At 39.7% G+C, this 22,571-nt stretch overlaps 1 protein-coding gene across 13 annotated transcripts in view; it reads right to left on the reverse strand.

Moving 5' to 3' along the window:
• CHD9 (chromodomain helicase DNA binding protein 9) overlaps nt 1-22,571 on the reverse strand; it is a 193,709-nt gene that overhangs the window by 75,916 nt on the left and 95,222 nt on the right. For 7 of the 13 annotated variants that reach the window (XM_077831202.1, XM_077831201.1, XM_077831204.1 and 4 more), the window contains 10 exons: nt 16,210-16,278; nt 16,044-16,099; nt 14,671-14,788; nt 13,743-13,829; nt 13,052-13,189; nt 11,084-11,205; nt 9,568-9,838; nt 5,579-5,755; nt 4,404-4,547; nt 3,453-3,708 (listed from right to left, as the gene is read on the reverse strand). In XM_077831202.1, coding sequence (XP_077687328.1) covers nt 3,453-3,708; nt 4,404-4,547; nt 5,579-5,755; nt 9,568-9,838; nt 11,084-11,205; nt 13,052-13,189; nt 13,743-13,829; nt 14,671-14,788; nt 16,044-16,099; nt 16,210-16,278 — 1,438 coding nt within the window. The remainder of the gene's footprint in view (nt 1-3,452; nt 3,709-4,403; nt 4,548-5,578; nt 5,756-9,567; nt 9,839-11,083; nt 11,206-13,051; nt 13,190-13,742; nt 13,830-14,670; nt 14,789-16,043; nt 16,100-16,209; nt 16,279-22,571) is intronic. The other 6 variants (XM_077831209.1, XM_077831206.1, XM_077831208.1 and 3 more) reach the window with 1 other exon arrangement.

The following is a 22,571-nucleotide window of genomic DNA, read 5'->3' on the forward strand; positions in this document are numbered from 1 at the left end:
TGGGGAAAACACTGGAAAATGAATGGACTGATTAAGGTGGAACTCTGATAGAACCTTAGGTAAGAATTTAGAGTAGGGACATAAGGACACCTTGTCCTTAAAGAACGCTATAAAGGGGAGGTTCTGCCATCAAGGCTCCAATCTCCCGATCCAACAGCCTACATGATGACTACTAAAAAGGCCATCTTCATAGACAAATGCAACAGAGAACAGGTTGCCAGTGGTTCAAATGGAAATCTTACAAGGTCACTGAGTTCAAGGTTAAGGTCCCAGGTTAAAGCAGGGTTTCTAGTCTGCGGACAGAGATTCCCCAAACCCTTAATAAACCTATACAAATTGGATGAGCAAATACAGACAATCCTTCTACCAGAGGATGAAAGGCTGATATTCTGGCCAAATGGACCTTAATCAAACTAATTTATAACCCTGGTTTCTTTAGATCCTACAGATAAACCAGGATGACTGAAAGTGGCACCAAATCAGGCAGGAGGCAACAACGACAACACGAATGGAAGAATCTCTTCCATTTCTGCAGGTAAGTAGTGAGGGTTGATCTGTTTCTATTATTCAGTAACACCTGTTGTACAGACTAACACGGCTGGTACTCTGAAACCTGTTGTACTTACGTAGAGCAGGAGGATTCTAACCTCATGAACCATTGAGGAGCCACACCTTGAGGCAGAGAATTGCTAGGCTGGGATGAAGCACATGACCCATATCCTATAACATAAGATGAGTAATGGACGGAAGCTCAAACGATGGTTGGGTACATAGGTGAAACAGGTATGGGTACCAAACTTGTCTCAGCCACGTCAGCACTATAAGGCTAACTCCGGCTCCGTCTTGTCTGATCATGTTCATTACACTTAGTATCAGCAGCATTGGAGGAATTGCATAGAACAGACCTTTCTTCCAAGGAGTGGTGGCCCAGATCCCCTCTTGTGCAGGAAAGAGAAGACTTCCTATTCCTAGCGGTAGTGAAGAGATACACCTCTGGCAGTCCCCATCTTATGAATATGCTGAGGAGAAACTGGTGTCTAGATCCCATTCATAATTCTGTGAGAACTGTCTGCTGAGGAACTGTTGTTCTGAATACCTTGGAGGTAGATCTCTGAAATTTGGATCTGATGAGCTATGTACCAATCCCATAGCTTCATGGGTTTGGCACGCTGGAAGGAGGACCTTGCTCCTCCAAGCTTGTTGATATAGAACATGCAGGATATATTGTCCACCGTGACCCAAATTGATTTGCCCTGATGAGGGGTAGGAAATGAAGGAAAGCATTCCTGACAGCCCTGAGCTCCAACAAATTGAGGTGAGTTCCCCATTTCAACTGTGATGCATCAGTCACTTAAGGGGCTGGGTGACGGAAAGGGACTCTCACACAGATATTGAGTTAATTTTTCCATCAGTCTAAGGAGTTCCTCACACATAGAGAAACTGTCATCTATCTATCCAGTGGGTCTCTGACTGGAGAACTGGTCATTCTGAGCCAACCCTGGAAGCAGCAGAGACATAGCCCTGCATGATTGGTCCAAAGGTTCAAGCTGCCATGTGTCCCAGGAACTGAATTTCTATTGTGGTTCAACGGTCCCCTGAATTGCTCATCCCAGACCTGACAAGGTTACGAATCTGTCTAAGGAAGGTAGTCTCTGGCTGTCAACAAATCCATATATGCCCTTATAAACTGTATCTTCTGTACAGGGGTTAATATGGATTTTTTTTTACATTAAGCTGCAGACCCAACTCCTGGTACAGAGCAAGGGCCATCTGGATGGAAGACAGCACTGCTTCGCAGGAATGGTTGCCAAGGTACAGGAAGACTAGGATCGCTTCTTGTTGGAGGTAAGCAGCCACTACTGCCAGGACTTTTGAGAACGCCATTGAGACTGAGGAAAGGGCAGCACTCAGTATGGGAAATGATCTTGGGACTACAGTGAAACATTGGTATTTCCTGTGCAATGGGTGAATCTTTATATGAAAATAGACATCTTGTTGGTCGAGGGCCAAAAATCAATCCCCCTTCTCTAGTGAAGGAATTATAGTTGCCAGAGTTACCATCCTAAACTTCTCAGACTTTACAAATTTGTTTAGAAGTCTTAGATCTAAGATCAGTCTCCACCCTGTGTCCTTCTTTGGCGCAAGGAAATACGTAATCCCTTGTGTTTATAAGCTCCTAAATTCAAAAAAAGTTCACTTCTTGTCTCGATAAAAGCTTGTGAGAGGAGTCCCTGAAGAGGAATGGGGTGGAAGAGAGGGAGTGATATAAAATGGATGGTTTAACTAATGTTATGACTCCTATGACCTACTTGTCAGCAGTGAACTGCCTCCAAACATACTGAAAATAGGCAAGGCAGTCTCCAAAGTGGGAGAGGTGGGCTAATGGGCACAGCTGTCAATACAGAGATGCAGGGGGATTCAAACCCTGGATAGGTGGTCACAGAGGGTGGCTGGGCGTCCCTCTCTCTCTGAAATCTAGGTCTCTTTCTGGGTGGTTTGGTGGATTTAGGGAATCTGGAATCAGAGTCCTTCAGATTCTGCAATGACTCATGTTTTCCAAGAACAGTTTATGACCACTGAAGGGAAAGTCACATCACAAATGGTGATGTGTTATTGCAGGATCGTATTAACTAGTCTAGGAGACATGACTAATGTAAACCTTGGGAAGTGCTTTGTGCATCAAAGGACTCTTTTCAACAATGGGCTAAGACAAAAACAAACTGTTAGTTTAAGTAGGTTTCCCAGGAAATCTCTAGGAGGAGGGGCAAGCAAATGCACCTACTCTGCTCAAGCAAGAACTCTGCCTTTGAAGCTTTGCCTACAGGAAGGAAACTTTTGTCTGCTGACCACCTGTTACATGAAGACAGATCAAAGACCCAAAAACTATTTAAAGAAGTAACTCCCAGTTTAACAAGTGATCTTGTTCTGAGAAAAAGAAGTTATGAACTGGTAACTCCAGAAAAACCCCTTAGTGGGGTCTGAAGGACTGTTCACTGGCCAGAGTCCTTGTTGGAGTAGAGGTGATCTCTGGTAAGCTTATTAGCATCCTTGCATGTATTTTTATTGTTTTAAATATATTTTCTCTGTAATGCTTTTACCTTAAGAATAAACACGCTTGCTTAGAAAGAGCCATGTGGTAACCGAACTGTGGCAACTACATTGTTTACTTGCTCTGTGGAAAAAAGAAAAGCAGGCCTGCTTAGGCAGTCTGACTTTGCTGGGGAATTCCCAGTCTAGGCTGGGAGCTGTGCAGACTGGAAACACCATGGTCAGGAAGGAGAGACATGCATGTCTCTGCTAAGAGAGGCAATACTCGGGAGCCAGAAAATTAAGAGTGGGTGCCTTGGCTAGACTATAGAGGGGAACTACAGGTGCAGTTGCCCTGAACTGTGACACCAAGAACGGAAGTATATCAACTGAAAAAGTCAGTCTTTTAATTTATAATGTTTTACCTTTGATAAGATAAGGGTGGTTGCAGCACTTTCTGAGTTCCATCATAGTGTTAACTAGATTGGGTACATTAGCTTGGCCAGCTCCTTTCGACAAGAATGCAAAGTTCTTCTCCAAAATTGCCCGATAATATTTCTTCTGGATATTAGTTAGTTCTACTTCAATTATAGTTTCTTCCTTGGGAGCTAACTTTTTCTCTACATCTTCCTTCAACCGTCTCAGCATCATTGGTTTCAGGATAGCTTGTAACTTTTGCACCTGAATAAAATATATATATAACTGGAATGTATGCAAAGGTAACAAAGAAGCTTAATTTAACATTTTACAATCTACATTACCTGTTTGCCAGATTTACATGAAATATTTGCTTGGAAGGGACATAGTCTCACTCTCAGAGACAAGTTACCAAAGTAATTTTTCAAGTGCTCTGATTACAGAAAGGAAGCTTTTAGCATTTGTCAGCAGACAACCTGGCCTCAAAGAGGAAGAACTTGAATTTCCATTAATCTTATTCCTTTATTTATCATAGCCACATAATTTGTTATTTAATAGGAAAAAATGAATTATCTAATACCAAATAAATAGCAAATCTTTACAGGTTATATTTCATTTAGAGATGTTTGTTCTGTGCATCAAATTTGTGATGCTAAGTACACGTCCTTGGCTTGCTTAAAAATTTGAGAGGGTGAACCCTCTCTTTACCGTCTTGTGTCATGAAGTGAAATTAAATATCTATATAAAGAACTGATCTGCGTGACGGTTGATAGTAAGTTAGTCACCCAAATTCTTTTGGCACTGACTGAAAGGGCAGTGGAGGCAGAAAGGATTTAAATATAATCCATTTATAAACCATAGTATTAAAGAGAAAAAACAAAACAAAAAACATCCTCAAATTATTCACTCAAATTGGTATTTTGCAAGTAGAAAATTAAGAAGTTGTTTATATGTAGTACCTGCTCCTCCGTTTTAAGGTCCCCAAATTCCTGCATGAATGTAGATTCAGCAGGAAAACGCAAAGGTTCAAGAAAATGAAGGAGGCTAAACAGTTCTTCTACTGTGTTCTGCAGTGGCGTGCCTGTCAACAGCACTTTGTGCTCCTATATAAAGACATAGATGTCACATGGAATTCTTATGTGCACAGTTAGCAAAATTTTTTTTTTTTTGTTTCTGAGCACTAACATCGAATTGATTTCAGTACACAAGCACTAGAGATCTGATGGTTTATAAACAAAAGGAAGAGCATCAGTAAGCAAACTATTTGAGAACCAGAATTTCTCTAAACTTTACATTAATATCATGTGTCCAGTGGTCTATGGCTAAGATACTATGTTAATAAACTTCAAACTACATTATTAATCTGTGAACAAAAAACTCTTGTTACAGCCAAGTAATAAAGAAATAGTTACACACTTTATTTCCCTCTTTCTAATATTCACATACACTTCTCTCTCAATAATTACTGAAGTTTATAGTAGAAATTAGAATACCAAATTAGACAGTTGATACATTTAGTCTAGTACTGTGCTTCTGACAGCAGGCAATATCTAATGCTTCAATGTAAAGTAAAAATTTATAAACTCAAAAAAATCCCATAATGCATCTAGTCATTTGTGCATTATTATACATGAATAGTCAATGGCAATGAATTCCTTTTAGAACCTTCCAGGAGACCAGACAATGGCCTCAGGCATAAGGTGTTATAACCCTTAAATCTTAAGCAAGTAAGTTGCAAACATATAAGCAATATCATCATCCAGTTCCTTTTAAAGGTGTCAATATTTGTGTATACTAAGAAGTTGAAAAATACTGTATAAATAAGAACTATGATTGCAGTTAAAACTCTGATTCACAATAAATTAAGCTATCAGAAACAGATCTAGTAAAATGGATTCTGCTTATGCAAGTTGCATTTCAATCCCACAAAACTGTATTTGAAAAGGTTTCTGAAAATTGTACACCTTAAGCTGTGAAAACTATCAGTAGTGGAATAATAAAACTTTCATAGCTGCCCACATATAAAACACGCTCTTTATGTCTAACAATTAAACAGCCTTATAATTTATTGTAGTATTCTCCCGAACAGGAAAGAAATCTCATTAAACCAAGTAAATGAAATGCAGCCACTCACAAGATTCATGAGTTTGAGTCCCTCCAGAAGTTTGCAATTTTTATTCTTCAGCCTGTGCGCTTCATCAATAATAACACACCGCCATTCAATTGCATTGAGTTCTGGACAGCCACCAAGAATCATTTCAAAAGTGGTGATAATAGCTTGGAACCGGTAAGTACCTCGAATGATACGCCCCTAGAGATTTATTAACAAACGTAACAGTTTGTCACATTATCTTGAATCTTCTCATTTTTCATTCTCAAGTTGCCAGTTTTGCTACTGAAATATAATCCAGTAGTGTTTTAAATCTTGAGGTATAAATCCTTTTCATCTTACCAGAGACTCACTACGATTGTGCAATTCTATAATTAATACTAAATGAATAATTGTCCATTTTCAGTAATGCTGTGTTGTTTCATGGACAATAAATTTCTAACCAATTTGAGTTGCTTTTCAATCATTAAGTGTCCTATCAAATAGAAGCATTTAGATAATAACACACTCTTATCATCTGAACAAAAGGCAAAAGGCTATCTTAAGCATCTACAAAATGGAATCTAGACAATCAATCATAATACCGGATGGGACACCATTATGCACTAGTAAACTGTGAAAATTGCATATCAGCCACTCAGAATCAACTTATTCATAAAAATTCAACATTTAAAAACCCCTGTAATTTTAGCAATATATATGTCCGTTCTGCAGAAAGGCAGAATACAATAGTTCAAACAGTATAGTGAGCAACTATCACTATCACACCCTATTGCACCAAACCTCAGTCACACACTTCATATCATTCAATATAACAAAAAACATTTTAAATAGAACTTTGCCTAAAAGAAAGTTCATACAACATGGTTTTCCTGTTTTGGATCAACATTTTGGTTTTGAAAACAAATGTTTCCCTTATACTTTTATATTCTGCAAAACCTTGATCTTTATATAGAAGAAAAAAGAGTACAGTAACTCCTCGCTTAAAGTTGTAGTTATGTTCCTGAAAAATGCTACTTTAAGCACAACCATGTCAAGCGAATCCAATTTCCCTACAAGAATTAATGTAAATAGGAGGTGGTTAGGTTCCAGGGAATTTTTTTTTCACCAGACAAAAGACTATATTATATATATACACACACACATATACACACACACACACACACACACACACGGTATAAGTTTTAAACAAACAATTTAATACTGTACACAGCAATGACGATTGTGAAGGTTGGTTGAGGTGGTGAAGTCAGAGGGTGGAAGAGGGTGGGATATTTCCCAGGGAATGATCTTACTGCTAAATGATTAACTTGCACTGGCTGAGTGCTCAAGGGTTAACACATGGTTGTTAATGTAGCCTCACACTCCACAAAGCAGCACGAATGGAGGGAGGGGAGACAGCGAGATAGAGAGAGACACCATGTGTGATAGGTTTCAGAGTAGCAGCCGTGTTAGTCTATATTTGCAAAAAGGAGTACTTGTGGCACCTTAGAGACTAAAATTTGAGCATAAGCTTTCGTAAGCTACAGCTCACTTCATCGGATGTAAGTAATCTAGTTAGATATGCGTTAGATTCTGTTTTGTTTAAATGGTTGATAAAAAGTTGTGCTGAATGGAATGTATATTCCTGTTTTTGTGTCTTTTGTAACTTAAGGTTTTGCATAGAGGGAGTCTCTATGTTTTGAATCTGATTACCCTGTAAGGTATTTACCATCCTGATTTTACAGAAGTGATTCTTTTACTTTTTCTTTAATTGAAATTCTTCTTTAAGAACCTGATTGCTTTTTCCTTGTTCTTAAGATCCAAGGGTTTGGGTCTGTGTTCACCTATGCAAATTGGTGAGGATTTTTATCAAGCCTTCCCCAGAAAAGGGGATGTAGGGCTTGGAAGGATTTTGCGGGGGGAAAGACGTTTCCAAGCGGCCTCTTTCCTGGTTATATATTTATTAGACACTTGGTGGTGGCAGCAATAAAGTCCAAGGGCAAAAGGTAAAATAGTTTGTACCTTGGGGAAGTTTTAACCTAAGCTGGTAAAAATAAGCTTAGGGGGTTTTTCATGCAGGTCCCCACATCTGTACCCTAGAGTTCAGAGTGGGGAAGCTACCTTGACATGGAGATGCACATTGCCCCTTTAAGTACTCTGACTCCTCTCTAAGTACACTGCTTTTTTAAGTAGATCAGCAAGTTGAGACAGCAGCTGCTGCCAGCAAGTTGCCTCCCTCCTGAGCCCTGTCATGTCCCCACCTTGCTCTGTGGAGATGGGGAAAAGGAGTGGCAGGGAGGAGACATCCTGACTTTAGCACCCCTTTCCCCATTCTCCCCCTCCCTCCCCCCCGCACAGCAAGCAGGAGGCTCCTGGGAGCAGCTGCAAGGGATAGGGCAGGAGCAGCACAAGGCAGTGGGGGGAGGGACAGCTGAACTGCCCGGCAATTGATAGTCTGCTGGGCGGCTGTCACACAGGGAACATAGGGGAGCGGGGAGCTGATGGGGGCTGCCAGTCCACTCTGGTTTCAACCCCCACCAGCTAGCGCCAATGGGCTGCTCTGTCTGCAAGCAGTGGACAAAGCAGGCTGCTGCCGAACAAGATTATTAGGAAGCATTGCACAACTTTAAATGACCATCTTCTCTAATTGATCAGCAAGGTAACAAAGAAACAACATTAACCAGGACAACATTAAGTGAGGAGTTACTGTATTATCCTGTAACAGTTCCATTGACATTACGGCCTTCCCGCCACAGGCACCAATGCTGCAAGTTGTTCAATGGGCTCTGTTCAGGCACAGGGGTCCACCTCGGAAGAGCCCAAATGAACTACTTTCACCACTGTGGCCTAGATCAGAATCCTGGATTACTTATTTTGCTAAGACTGCCATATTGTTTATATCTCAGAGCACTTTAATGAAAACATTATGTATTGCTCTTGGAAGAATTATTAATGTACAAATAAAATGATCAATCACATTATGTAGGCACTGGTCCTGACTCCATAGTTAAGGATGAATTCATATCATACATATCGCAACAAATAAAATACATCAGTGAACTACTGTAAACTTCATAGGCCATCAGATTATTGTTTCTTTGGGGTCTGGGAATCTAGAACTGCTCCGTTTAGTTTCACTTATAATTTTGAAAATGAAGTAAACAGAAAGGTGAGGGAAAAATTTTTTTCTCAGACCTTCTTTACACAGTATGAAGTAGTAAAATAGGACACAAGTCAATTTAAAAATATCTTTTCCATGTTACATTTGATGTTTAGAATTTAGGTTTTGTATTTTGAAAAAACTATAAAACCAAATATAAATGTAAATTTAATTAATATTTTTAAATGAAAAAAATGCCTCTCTCAGGAAGTAAAAAATGGCCTTTGTAATGCTGGAAATAGCACACAAGAATCAAACAGTTTAGTCTAAGACAAGGCATATGCAAAAAGAAAGAACGTAAATGGTGAAAATGAAATCAAATTTTTTTTTTAGTTATTTCAATAAAACACAAGTTACTAGTAATACATGTAAATTTTTTAATATATACAATTTGGATCTCAGTAGTGTTCATTTAAATCTTGAAAGGGAATTAATAGCCTTATACAAAGCAAGTAAATTAATTTTCTTTGAGACTATGTAAAGCTAGGAGAACTTCACTTTCTTTTCCATCTACTCTGCAAATTCAGGCCCAGATCCTGCAGTTGACTATATTTGGGCTCACCCTCGCCTCCCCATAGAGCCCTACTGAAGTCAGTGATGGGTTACACCATGCATAGTCAAGGGCAAAATTGGAGGGGCTCAATGATCTAGAGGAGCTGGAACAATACCAATTTTACCACATATATTAAACTCACCCATTATCACACACTAAAGATTGATAAATAGTAATTAAAAATATATACTCTGATGTAAAATGGCTTTTACTAAGACACATACCACTGATCTCTACAGTGTACTTTTCCTAGTTGTTATCTGAACTGGGTTACTAAGTTAGCCAGTAAGCTAGTGTACAAACACATCACTACAATACCTGTGAGTCCCTGAAGTACATCTCATACTGCTGTATCATCTGCCTGCTAACCATGCTCCCATGATATACCACGACATTAAGATCAGTCCATGTGCGAAATTCTCTTTCCCAATTGGTTATAGTGGAAAGTGGAGCTATGATCAGGAAAGGCCCTCGTATACCAGTCAGGAGGATTTCATAGAGGAATGTAATTGACTGGATGGTTTTGCCAAGACCCATTTCATCTGCTAAAATGCAGTTCCGTCTGAAATTACAAATATTTGTTATTAGGCTAGAGGGAACCATAAATGTTGCACTTTTACTCAAAAGGACACTATCTGAAAACAATTAAGGTTCATAAAAATGTAAGTCTAAAACAGATAATCAAAACGGAGGCAGTGAAGAATAGGCTCAACGGTATTCCTCCCACTGTAATAAAAGCATGAAACTGGGTACCCACCCAGAGGTCGAACTGTACCTCTTAATGTAAAAACCCAGGAGGCAGTCAGGGAGGAGGAGAACTCCACAAAGGTTCCTCTTGCAGAGTTTTCTTCAATTCTCTCTCTCACGGTAGTGTCAGCCTAACCACCGTCCTCCCAGTAAGACTAGGGAATTAGGCTACAAACCACACAGATTCGCTAGAAGGATCTACTGGAGGTGAGGTCCTGTGACCCTACATCAGCTCCTGGCTCTGTGCATATTCTGTGGAGGACCCAGCACACATGGGAGGGGTGAGTACCATGCTTGGAATATCCCATCTGCATCCAGATATAGGACCTATGATGTCCCCATCCCAAATTTTGGCCACTACAACTAAGACAACAGGTTTAAGGCCCCCAGTGCTAGCTTAACACTGGTAACATCCTTATGTCTAAGCTCCTGGAATGCTGTAAATATATGCATTTCCTTATGTTCTTTCTTCAACTTGTTTGTCCTTATGTGTGCTTTATTACTTTTTGAGACACAGAAGCCGGCAGTATAGAGACCCCCACCTGTTCGTTCCACAAGTCCCTTCCATTCCATTTTGTGCTATAAATGTTCAAAACCCTGCTGGTGACTTATTTCTGGATCAGTCTTGGCTTGCCCTCAACCTCCTCCACCTTCTAATGGTTTTTTACTTCCCCTTTCTCTGGTACTCTAATAAGCAAGGGTCTGACTCTTTTGTCTTCCCTGCTTAAATGATATACTGGTGACCTGTGCACTTCACTGTCTTCTAGGATCCAACTTCCAGTAAAGTGCAGTGTTTGGGGTTTAGTTAAGTAAAAAAAACATTAATAGAACTTTTTGTTTGTTTGACTTTTAGTTAAAATAAAATCTCAAAGACTTGCAAAAGGATGCACATATCCAGACTGACAATCTGTATAACAAATTTCAATTGAAAGCCTCTTAAATATTTTCCTAGGTTTAACTTTTCCGCTTAAATACAGAAAAGTCAATGCAAATGAAACTAAAGCACTATTCCTTCACGATAATATAGCAATCCATTTTACCTGTAATATAATGTTGAAATTTACATCAAAATGTTCAGTGCCCTTACCTATTGTACCAGTTGAAAAGGAGCCAGTTGAGTCCTTCCAGTTGGTATTCCCTGAGCTGGTTGCCATTTTTATATTCTCTGGACTGTTCTAGCTTCTTCCAGGAGTTAGGAGGAGGTCGGTCCTTAAAGGAAAACAAAAATATTTTAAACTAAGCATAAATATTTTTCTGTTTCCAAAACATCTCTGTACTCTTGTTTTTCCTCAGAGAGTGACTTGAAGGATTATGAGTTTGCCTGTTTTTCTGTGGTTGGGAAGGTTCTTGTTATTGTTACTCTCTATTGATTAAATTAATTCATGAATGTGAATTTACATACATTTATTACACATATGCCTAGAGCTCACGAGAAATGCTTTATTAATAAATTGAAAAACATATAAATCAAAATCAAATGTAACTGACTTTTTAGAAATAAATGCTAACAGTTAAAAGATTGCTTTGAATGTTACAGGAAGGAAAAAAAGATACAGTCTCGGCAGACTGAAAAGGCCTACTAAATGTTTGTTCAGATGCCACTTACATCAAGTTTGCTCTGTTTCCCCACCCAACCTCCCAAAAGAATTAGGTAACAGATACATAAAACACTTCTGGAAAATGGTGACATTTTAAACAAGTACCAGAGGAACTGAGCAAGATATTAGCAAAAGAGGCTAATATGGCCTTCAAAAATGAAGAAATAAACTGCAAAGCCTGCACATTAAGCAACAAGGAAAAAAACACTGATTTTGTACAAAAAGTCATGCACCCTCTCCACCCCCTTGATTATTTATTTTGCCATAAAATAAAATCAGAGTTTTACTATATATGCCTTTTATGGTACATCGTGACAATGACATATACGACTTCTCTTTCAACAAAAGTAATTTATTTGTTGTACATAATTTTCTTCCTATTAAGTTTTTCATTTGTTCAATTATTATCAAGAGGAGAAAAATAAGTCAGGAAATAGCTATGGAGTATATTGTGACAGTTATATTTGCATATTTGCTCTGGTGTGGAAATGTAGGACCTAATTATCTCTCTGTTCATTTTAGTAGTGGATTTCTCTACAAAAGTGTTTTCTCCACTCACCTTTGTAAGTTCTACAATGGTAATTTACTTTCTATTACTCATCTCTTATTTTAAAGCTTTGCAGAAAGTTATCCGAATACTTCTGTAATTTTTTCTGATTAATAAAGTTAAGTATCTTACTAACAGCTATATATGCAGGCAGTATATGAGAACAAGAACATTTACAGTAGAACCTCAGAGTTGCAAATACCAGAGTTACAAACAGTCAACCACAGACCTCATTTAGAATCAGACGTACGCTATCAGGCAGCAGCAAGATTCCCCGCCCCACCCCAAAAAAAGCAAATAGAGAACAGTCCTGTTAAACAAACTACTTTAAAAAAAAAAAAAAAGGAAAGCAGCATTCTTCTGCATAGTAAAGTTTCAAAGTTGTATTAAGTCAACGTTCAGTTGTAAACTTTTGAAAGAACAACCATAATGTTTTGCTCAGAGTTATGGACATTTCAAAGTTATGAACAACCTCCATTCCCGAGTTGTTCATAACTCTGAGGTTCTACTGTATCCGTACTTAACTGAGAATGTCTTGTCTGGGTAATAAAGTTCACAGACCTATTACAGTAGGTCTTCACCCTATCTGCAGCTTTGGAGGCAGAAAAAGAAATGTCTGTTACTTGCAGGAAGCGAATGGACATTAAGATTGGACAGTCCTTGATGACGCAGCCAGTTTTAGTTCTGCCTCCATAAGTGCAGGCAGACAGTTCTAGACTCTCCCTGATGCAGAATATACCACATCTGTGACCTTAACATATAAAAGAGAGAGCTGTGATGCATAAACTTGTAAGAGTGTTTTCAGTACACCTTACAGATTTTCAGTGAAACTTATACTATATTTTAATACAGTCAAAGCTTTAAAGCTGGAAAGGAAAAGTCCTATTTGACAAATTAGGTATATTTTTACCAATCTCCTTGAATCAGGCCTGGAAGCTTGCAGTTGTTCAAATTCTTCTATTTTTGCCTGGTCTACATCTTCTTTTAACTCCCAGGTGCTGTCCTCATATGGCAATGAACACCATTTTACTAGGTAGTAAATAACAGGCTGCAGGAAAATAAATCCTTAATATTAGCAATTTGTGTACTATGGACTTGAAGCAAAAATTATTGGGCGAGTTTAATGGCTTGAGTTTAGCAGGAGGTCAGACAGATGGTCATAATGGTCTCTTCTAGCCTCAAAAAAAATCTATGAATATGAATATGAATATGTGACTCTTACAGCTGAATTTAATGTTCTCCATTCCCTTAACATAATTTTTTGTTTTTGTCATCTCATGCTTTTGTTTTGACTAGGTTTTTAGGGCATTCACTTTGTATTTTATTCTTCTCTAAATACCTAGTACCTAGTAATACTACAAAAAATGAAAAGGCATTACATTCTATAGAGTTTCTATTTTCCTTAGAGGGCTCAAAATACATATTGAACAAAAGGAGTGACAAACACACACACACACACTTCAGTCAAAACCACTGATGAAACTCACATCATTAAGATTTTATTCTGAAGTCCACTAAAATAAAAACATGTGATACATCCACAAAACACAGAGAATTTGTGTTCTTGGCTTACTTCAAGCTACATTTGGTCAAATATTTACCTCACCAGTGTCCTTATCTTCACAAAAGGAGACTTCTAGCACCCGGTCCACTTCAACATAGTCAGGATTAAAAGGTTCTTCTTCCATCTACAATTCAAGAGTAATATAATTAGTAATCTGGGGTTATGTGGAGAGGAGATCAGTGCTGCTGTGATTTAATACACCAGCTTTTACCTGTTTAGGTATAAATATAAGTAAGCAGTCTCAATCTAATGCCTGTGAGCTTCTGTCCACATTATCCACCTCAAAACCACTGCTCTGCTGTGATACCTACCGAAAACTTGACAACGGTTAGGCTGCTGGTATACAGAGACCACAGCCTACAATACTGACCAGTTTCATCTGTTTCCTTGTTCTCCCTCGGTCTGTCTATATCCATCTGTTGTCTCTTGTCTTATACTTAGATTGTAAGCCCTTTGGGCTGTTAACTGTCTTTTTGTTCTGTGTCTGTACAGAGCCTAGCCAGGACCATGGAGTTCTGGTCCATGACTAGACTCCCAGGCACTACAGCAACAGAAATAACAATAAAAACAACATCACCAAACAATTAGAGACAAATGATGCCACAGAGTGACCTAGCTCAAGAGTAGAAGTAGTGTTGTAATTTAGGATTGAAGTACCCTGACATCACTATGTCAGGAAGTCTGCACTATACCCGTACTCTGCGTGTCTGTCAGTCATTAATAGTATCAGTCTCTCCTGATCACAAAGTTACATAATTAATCCTGACTTTAAAAGACACAAGTACTTAAGTAACTACAGATGACATTCTTTTGGATCAAATAAATTTTAAGGAAGAGAAAAATCCAAGACCTTTTTATTTAGCATTAAAATTCAACCACGTAATTCAAAATAAATGCAAAAATAAAGAAAGAATTTGTAAAGCTTTTGGCAAGCAAAAGTCTAATTTACTGTGTATTTTTCTTACATCTGCAAAAAAGTGGGCTCTTTGTGCTTGCCTCAGCTTGAACCGTTTAATTTTCTGCTGGATTCTTTTATCCTTCAAAAGCTGCTGTTCTGTGGCCCATTCACAGTGAAGATAGGAGCTAAAATTATAAAACATTAAGTTAAAATATTATTACAAGAAAGTTTTTATACTTATTTTATCCTACAGTTTCCACAATATGCAATCATCGAAAGAGGACAGCAATGTGTCTTCACATACATTTTTATGTACACAATATGTTCTACCATTTTGTTCAATCAGTCTATTCCCCCTCCTTCCACATACATGCACTTTAGATTGACCCCATGTGGTTAAGGTATCCTTAATGAATAACATATCAGTCACCTTTTCCCTCTCTAGAGCTCAAAGACATTTTAGGCCCCAATTCTGCAATGTATTGCATATGGACTGATCTCAGCAAGCGGATGGAACCCCATTGAAATTGACGGGGCTCTATACAGCTGCAGCAGTTTACTCACACACCTCACTCTGCAAGATCAGGGTCTTTGTTCATGCAGTGATAAGAGAATTAACATCTTAATAGAAATAGCTTATTAGAAAAAAAAATCTTGCTAAGTAAGTTTCAGTTCTTTTAGTGAGAAAACTTTTAAACCCCAGAACATCTGGGCCCCAATTCTGGAGATTTACACTGAGGAGTAACAATATGATGAGATTATTCACATGCATAAAATTAACCAAGTGCCCAAGTCTTTGCAATTTAAAGATCTTAGTGATGAGAGGAAAGATGTATAAGCCATATGAAAGAAGGCTCTTTTTCATCATCAACCGTTACTATTTTCCATTTTGGATTCAAGTTTATCATGCCTGTCTCATTGGCTTCAATAATTGTGATTGTATCCAGGTGGTCCAGTTCAAAACATCCTCCTCACCTCAAGTGTGCCAGGAAAAGGGGGAGCTTGTAGCTAGCTTCAGTTGCTCCTCTCTTTGTTTTCCCTAGTGGCAGCCTAGCTCACTAGTCTGCACTTCTGGTTCAACCTTTGTTTTATGGCTGCAAGCTGAAATTCAGATTGGGTTCCCCAACTCCCTGTTGCATGGCTCCAAGGAAAAGGGTAAAGAATACACACTGTATCCAATTAACTCCCTGTTACAGGGAAACCTGGAAATCTAAAGGCGGCTGCTGGCAGGACCCAGCAGGGCAAAGCCACAGGTAACACAGTGTGGGAACTTCTGTAGCAAAAATGCTGAATTCCCCAAATTCCTAAATTCTGTAGGAGCAAAAATATATAGTACAGAAGGGCCTTATTTAACATGATGCAACACTTCACATATCTTAAAGCTTGTTTCAGGCTTTCTACAAACTCAGGAAGACAACACTCTTGTGATATAATACTTACTAGTTCTTGTATTTTACAAAAAATTCTTCTTCTTCCATTGTCATTCCAGCAGATATCTAAGAAAGTAAATTCAAGATTTTTTAGACTCATGAACATTTAAAGCACATCTTAGAATAAATAATTCCCTCGTGTACACACCACCCTCATTTTAGTCACAATTACTCACTTCTTTCTTCACTATCCTGGAGGATAAAATTTTATCTACAATTGCTGCATCTTCTTCACTTGGATTCTCCTAATAAATGTGGAAAAATAATTAAATGATTACAGTCAGTACTAGGCACTCTCTTTAGAGATGTATAAGGCTGAAAAAGCCTGGGAAACACAGTGGAACGTTAAAAGGCCAGCATGTACTGCAAAAACAGTTTCTTTGTCTCTTTTTCTTAATGTACATAAACTTTCCATTTCCTTTCAGCCAGTGACAAAAATCTTTCAATAAATCTTTCCCTGGACTGGTTATTAACTTGTCACTTTGTTTATTTCACAAAATCCAGATGAACACAAAATCAGTATTTTTAAAATGTGTATTCTAAAGTAATCATTGTACCTTTTACTTTGGTGAGGTCAATTCAATTCACTTTCTGTACCATATATAACCAGAGAAGCGGTACTTTATTGTTCAAAAATTTAAGGATGTAATGCTGAAGTTCCAACATGTGCTAGCATTTTGCTGACCCATCGCACTATTTTTTCTTTCAGTTAAAGTATAAAATAGTTTCCATGTTTTTTAAAATCGAATGCTTATTTCTGTGAAGCTCACACACAGTCACCAAAGCCCCCTCTAGGTTCTATATATTAATGAAAATGTTAGATTGAACTGAATACAGAACCTTTTAATAAACTTCTTTTCTACACAGTATGCAAGATGTCTCAATTTTTAATAGGTACTTATCTTTAACTGTAACTTAATTAAGCTGGCTAATATTTTTGTCAGAGAAGGAAAAGCGTTAATGGGCCATTTAGCTGATAGCGTTCATGAAAGCTTAGCAAGATGCCAACTGCATTTATATAAAGCGTATTTTAATAATAATCATGTTTTAATTTCTAATTGTTCTGCTTGAAGGTTAAGATGGTTTTATAATATTACTTTATTATAGGCGAGATGTGGCATTATTCAGCACAATATATCCTATGTAAGATATGGATATCTTATAAAGCAAGTTTTTCAAAAACATCTCAATAGGTATTTGTTGGGTTACTTCTTATCCTCGTAGCAAGGTCATCTGGAAGCAACAATGGTTGTTTGAGTATAAGAGACTACATAAGCATATGTTGATGTCTCATGGAAAGTTAAAAATCATGGTAGTACAGAATGCAGAATTATCTCTAGAATGTTTGTCTTTTCTTCCTTAGCTTTTTTAGAATTTCAGAACGAAAACAGGGCATGGCCTCTCTTCTACTGTTTACTTTCTAAAATCATCTAAAACCGTCTCTTTGAGTCATCAAAATAATTGATTAGTTCGACATCAAACTGTGATCCTAGTTTTCTATGATAAAAAACCCCCAAAATTTGCCAAAAACCCCCCCATAAAAATCCATGTTTTTCCCGGACTAAAATGAAACGCTGAACTTGAATTTCCCTAGCCACAATTTATATAGGTATCAGTTGAACATAATGTGTTACTGATATATTTACATTTTTAAGCAAGTCTGAAGCCTACCAGTGCCATTATCATTATAATAAAATAAAATTAACAGAATTGTGATTTGTATTTCTTATATATACACACCAAATACTTCTATGTCTCCATTCTGTATTTTCAGCTAATATGGCTTGGGCTGTCAGCCTGGGCAGCAGGGCTTGGATGCCGCCCAGAGCTCAAGCCCAAGCCTGCAGCCCCGGGCTCAGGTTGACAGCCCTGGTTCTGTTAATATGGACAGCCGGATAATGGAGGCACAGTAGAACCCTGTTTTATCTGAATGTGTTTTTATTTTTTCACAAAATGTAAAAACTAAAATGTACTGTACAAATGCAAACTCCGTATTTTTCCATGGCAAACAGATTTCTAGGATCTCAATATATCACACAGAGGATGTGTTCTGACACAGAATAAGCAGCAAGCAACATATTATTTTTCATTAACAAACATCTTGTCTTAAGGTGTCAAGCTCTCTATCCACAATTTGCCAACTGAGGCTCCCCAGACATCAATCTTTACAAAAAAGAAACAAAGAAAACAAAAAAACCCTCTCTCAATTTATGAGAAGATAAACATTAATTACAAATATAAATACAGAGAATATCCCATAACCAAAAATACATACATAGGTAATACCTGCTACATACTTGTATCTTTAGTGAACATGTATAACCTCTCATTTGATATACTTTTTATTTTTAAATTTCAAAAGACAAAAATCTTTAGAAGCTAAACAGCCCATTAACAGGCAGCATTCACACCGTCAAAGAACTCTGAATTTACTCTGATAGTTCAATATCACCATACATTAACAAGAATTAAACCTATGTAAATAAACTGCAGGATTATGCTGCAAATTGCTATCACCCTGCACCTCCACAGCCGCACCTGCAGTCCCACCCACAAATTCTTTTCTGCCAGCACTACTTCGAATACTTCAAACTCCTTCATCTTTTGAACAGCTCCCTTTTTTAAAAAATCCCTTTCCACAAAAATGTCCTTCCTGCCCCTCAAACCATGGAATTTTCCTTCATAGTTACACTGGTCTGAAGTGCTTGACAGTCCTTAAAGTCCTTAAAAAATAGGGTATACGGTGGGTCTGCCATGAGAGCTGCTATTTCTCCTGCCCGTCTAGCAGAAGTGATTGTCACCAAGAATGCTGTCTTCACAGAAAGGTGTAAGAGGGAGCAAGTGGCGAGGGGTTCGAATGGTTGTTGAGTTAAGCAAGATAACACTAAGTGAAGGTCCCATGGGGGGTAAGAGGTCTAATGTCTGGGTATAGGGATTGAAGTCCTTTGAGAAAACGTTTAGTGATCGGATGAGCAAACACAGAGGTACTGTCAATTTTATTGTGGAAGGTTGTAATAGCAGCTAGGTGGACTTTGATGGAGCTGAAAGAAAAGCCAGATTGTTTGAGGTCCAACAGTAGCCGAGTATAAGAGGAAAAGGTGCAGACATAGGAGGCAGTTATTTAGTTGAGCACCATTGCGTAAATCGTTTCCACTTCTGGAGATAGGTGGTGCAAGTAGATTGTGTTCTACTATGTAGGAGCACTCTTTGGACTTCGTCAGAGCATGCTAGTTCGTTTTGGGAGAACGATGTTGGAACCAAGCTTTGAGGTGAAGCATGGACAGGTTGGGGTGGAGAAATCGGCTGTGTTGCTGCGACAGGAGGTTTGGAATGAGAGGCAACGAGACTGGTGGTCGAGTTGACATCCTGGTGAGTAATGGGAACCACGGCTGTCTGGGCCATGCTGGGGCAATCAGGATCACTTTGGCACGATCTGTTCGTATTTTTGTCAGAACTCTGTGGAGAATCGGGATCGGGGGAAAAGCATAGAGTAAGTTCCAGTGCCACAGAATCATAAATGCATCTCCCAGGGAGTGTTTGCCCAGTCCTGCTCTGCAGCAAAATTCAGGGCATTTCGTGTTTTTCGCAGTTGCAAAGAGGTCTATGGTTGGGTAGCCCCAAATGCGGAATACGTTGGTGATGATCATTTCGTTTATCTCCCATTCGTGGTCTCAAGGAAAACATCTGCTTAATTCATCTGCCGTGGTATTCATAGCCCTAGGTAGGGGGCTGATATCCGGATATTGTTCGCAAGGCACCAGTTCCAGAGTTTCATAGCTTCTGTGCAAAGCGAATGAGAGCAAGCTCTTCCCTGCCTGTTTAGATAGAACATGCAGGCGATGTTGTCTGTCATTATCTATACATACATACGTCCAAGCAGATCTAAAAGCTTACTGTCTTTATCAACTGGGGCGGAGCGGGGATACTGGTGCTTGTTCTTTTGGTTCACTGCATCAACTACCAGCGAATTAGGTGCTGGATGAGTGAAAAGAAATTCAGAGCCCTTGGAAGGGATGAAGTACTTGCGGTCCACTCGTTTGCAGGTAGGTAAGCTTGCAGCAGGAGTCTGCCAGATGGCTTTCGCAGGTTCCAGAAGAGCTGGATTGATCGGCAATGCAATCCTGGAAGAAGGCGGCGGCTGCAGAATGTCCGTTAACTCATGCTGCTGTTCAGGAACCTCCTCCGGATTAATTCTTAATTCACTGGCCATTCTTTTGAAAAGGTCTTGAAATTTTGAAAAGTCATCTGAAGATGACGGGGGAGGGGGAAGCAGGGCTTCGTCAGGCGTAACAACTGAGTCTACTGGGTTAGAGACAGGTTGTGCCTGATTTTGCACTTGTGATGGTGCTGTCTGGTGACTGGCATCGGTGGCAGGTTCGTGAGCTTGTGGTGCTGGGCCGGTATTGGGCCTGGTTGAGGTGGCATAGCGAGTGTGGTCTCGAGGATAGGATGCCCACGGGGCCCAATATTGCCACTGTGGTGGGAAGGGCATAGGTGGTGCCATCCACGGGTTTACACACCACAGGGCAGGATCCTGAGAGTATGATGAGGTGATGTTTCTATGACCTCTATTAATTGTGGTCTGAGGATGAGACACTTCATATGGTGAAAAATCCTCCTGGAGACCAGCTTCCTCCTCACTGGAGGAAGGCTGTTCGGAGCCTGGCTGAGCATTTGGTGAGAAGCAGGCATTCAGTAAGGGTGACTGCGGAACGGGTGACACAAGCACGTCACTTGACTGTGTAAATTGTAGTGCTGAAGCTCCTCTGTGTGGTGAGGGCTGTGCGAGAGGAATCTGCTGCGACAAAAAGTTCCTCTGCACCGGTGTCTTCAAAGTCGTTTGGCTGCCGGCCAGCTCAGCGGGTGCCGGTGCCGGGAGAGCAGTGATAGCCTGCGGGGCGTCAGGCACGTCCGCATGTGTCAGCACTGCTTCCACCGTGGTGCTGAAAGGTGCTATCTGAGAGGCAGGCAACTGGAAGCCTGAAGCCTCGGCACCGGAGCTCCATGCTACTGCCGCAGCCCCAGGCGGGTTTCGTGCAGCACTGGAGGAGCCCGGTGCGTCAAAACTGCTCAGCCAGGGGAGCGCTGGGAGGGAGGCGGTAGACCTGCCAGGAGAAGCCTTCTCCTGCGAAGCTCGCTTTGTGGCTGACAGAAGGTGATTTTTTAAAAATTTTTCTTCATCTTCTTAGCGGCGTGGGGGCTGTGGTCAGGAGTAGAGCCGAAATTAGCACCTGGCTCTGAAGCTGACCCTAAGGATTTTTGCAGCAGGAGCAGCTTTAGCCTCAACTCCCTGTCCTTTCGTGCCCTAGACTCGAGTTTGCTGCAGTGAGCACATTTTGGGGGGATGTGGGACTCCCCCAAACATTTTATGCATTTTGAATGGCCATCAGACAGAGGGATGGTATCCTTACAATTAGAGCAGTGCTTAAAGCCTGGGGAGCCAGGCATGTCAGGAGCGGCTGCACTGACAGGAACTAAGAGATTTTTTTTTTTTTTTTTAAAAGAAACTAACACACTACTGGTAACACTAATAATGAACACCATTGGTAACAAACGAACTATCTAAAAGGTAAGAGTAACAAGGGAGAAAAATGACAGGTTTCAGAGTAGCAGCTGTGTTAGTCTGTATCCGCAAAAAGAAAAGGAGTACTTGTGGCACCTGCTGAGCTTTGTCTCAGGCTGGGGACAGTAGAGAAGGAACTGAGGGGTATTCTGCACACGTACTATTAAGGTACACTCAGAGCGAGGGGGGAGGGGGAAAAGAGGAAGCTCTGCGCATGCGCGACTGGTACGAGTACTGCTGTAAAAATCTCCGAGCAAAGGCGCAGGGACGCACCAGCACCTAGAATGGAACACCCACAGGGTCAGCTCTCGAAGAAGAACACTGAAGCCCTGATAGAAAGCCAACTGAAGTCAATGGGGATATTTCCATTGGCTTCAGTGGGCATTAGATCAAGCCCTCAGTAAGCCAGGGCTGCCAAACCTGCAAGAAACAGAAGTAGCAGCACTCCATCACTTTGTATTTGGAGCAAGCGGTTACCTTTGCAGCTTACTCCACAGCACCTGAAGAGGAAAGGTAACTTAAGCTTCTCAGGTTGCTTCTACAGCAAAATTTTTATATAGTGAAATGGAAAGTTAATCTGTTGTGATGAACACATACACCACTTTCGTTAGCAGCCTGCTCTTGGTAGCTGAAAAGAGTCTTTACATGGACAGTAAGAAGCCAAAGGGAAAACTGATTAGGATGCTAGTCAGTTTTCCTCTCCATTCAGTCTGTGTGTAAAGTGCTGCAGTTCTGCCAACTCTGCCAAGATGGTGAAATAGAAAACCAGGGACAAAAGGAACAACAACAACAACAACAAAAGCATAAAGAAGCAGAAACGGAAGAATTTAAAAAAAATAAAGGTATCAAACATGGCAAGGGAAAGAAAAGGGAGAAAGAAGGCAAAAAAGGTAAAAAAGAGAAAAAAGATAAGAGACAGGCATAAGTGTGTGGGTGTGTGCAGTTTATAAAAGAAAAAGAAAAAAATGCAAAGGA

This window comes from Eretmochelys imbricata, chromosome 12 (genome assembly GCF_965152235.1).
Source record: "Eretmochelys imbricata isolate rEreImb1 chromosome 12, rEreImb1.hap1, whole genome shotgun sequence".
In the NCBI taxonomy this organism is placed as follows: Eukaryota; Metazoa; Chordata; order Testudines; family Cheloniidae; genus Eretmochelys; species Eretmochelys imbricata.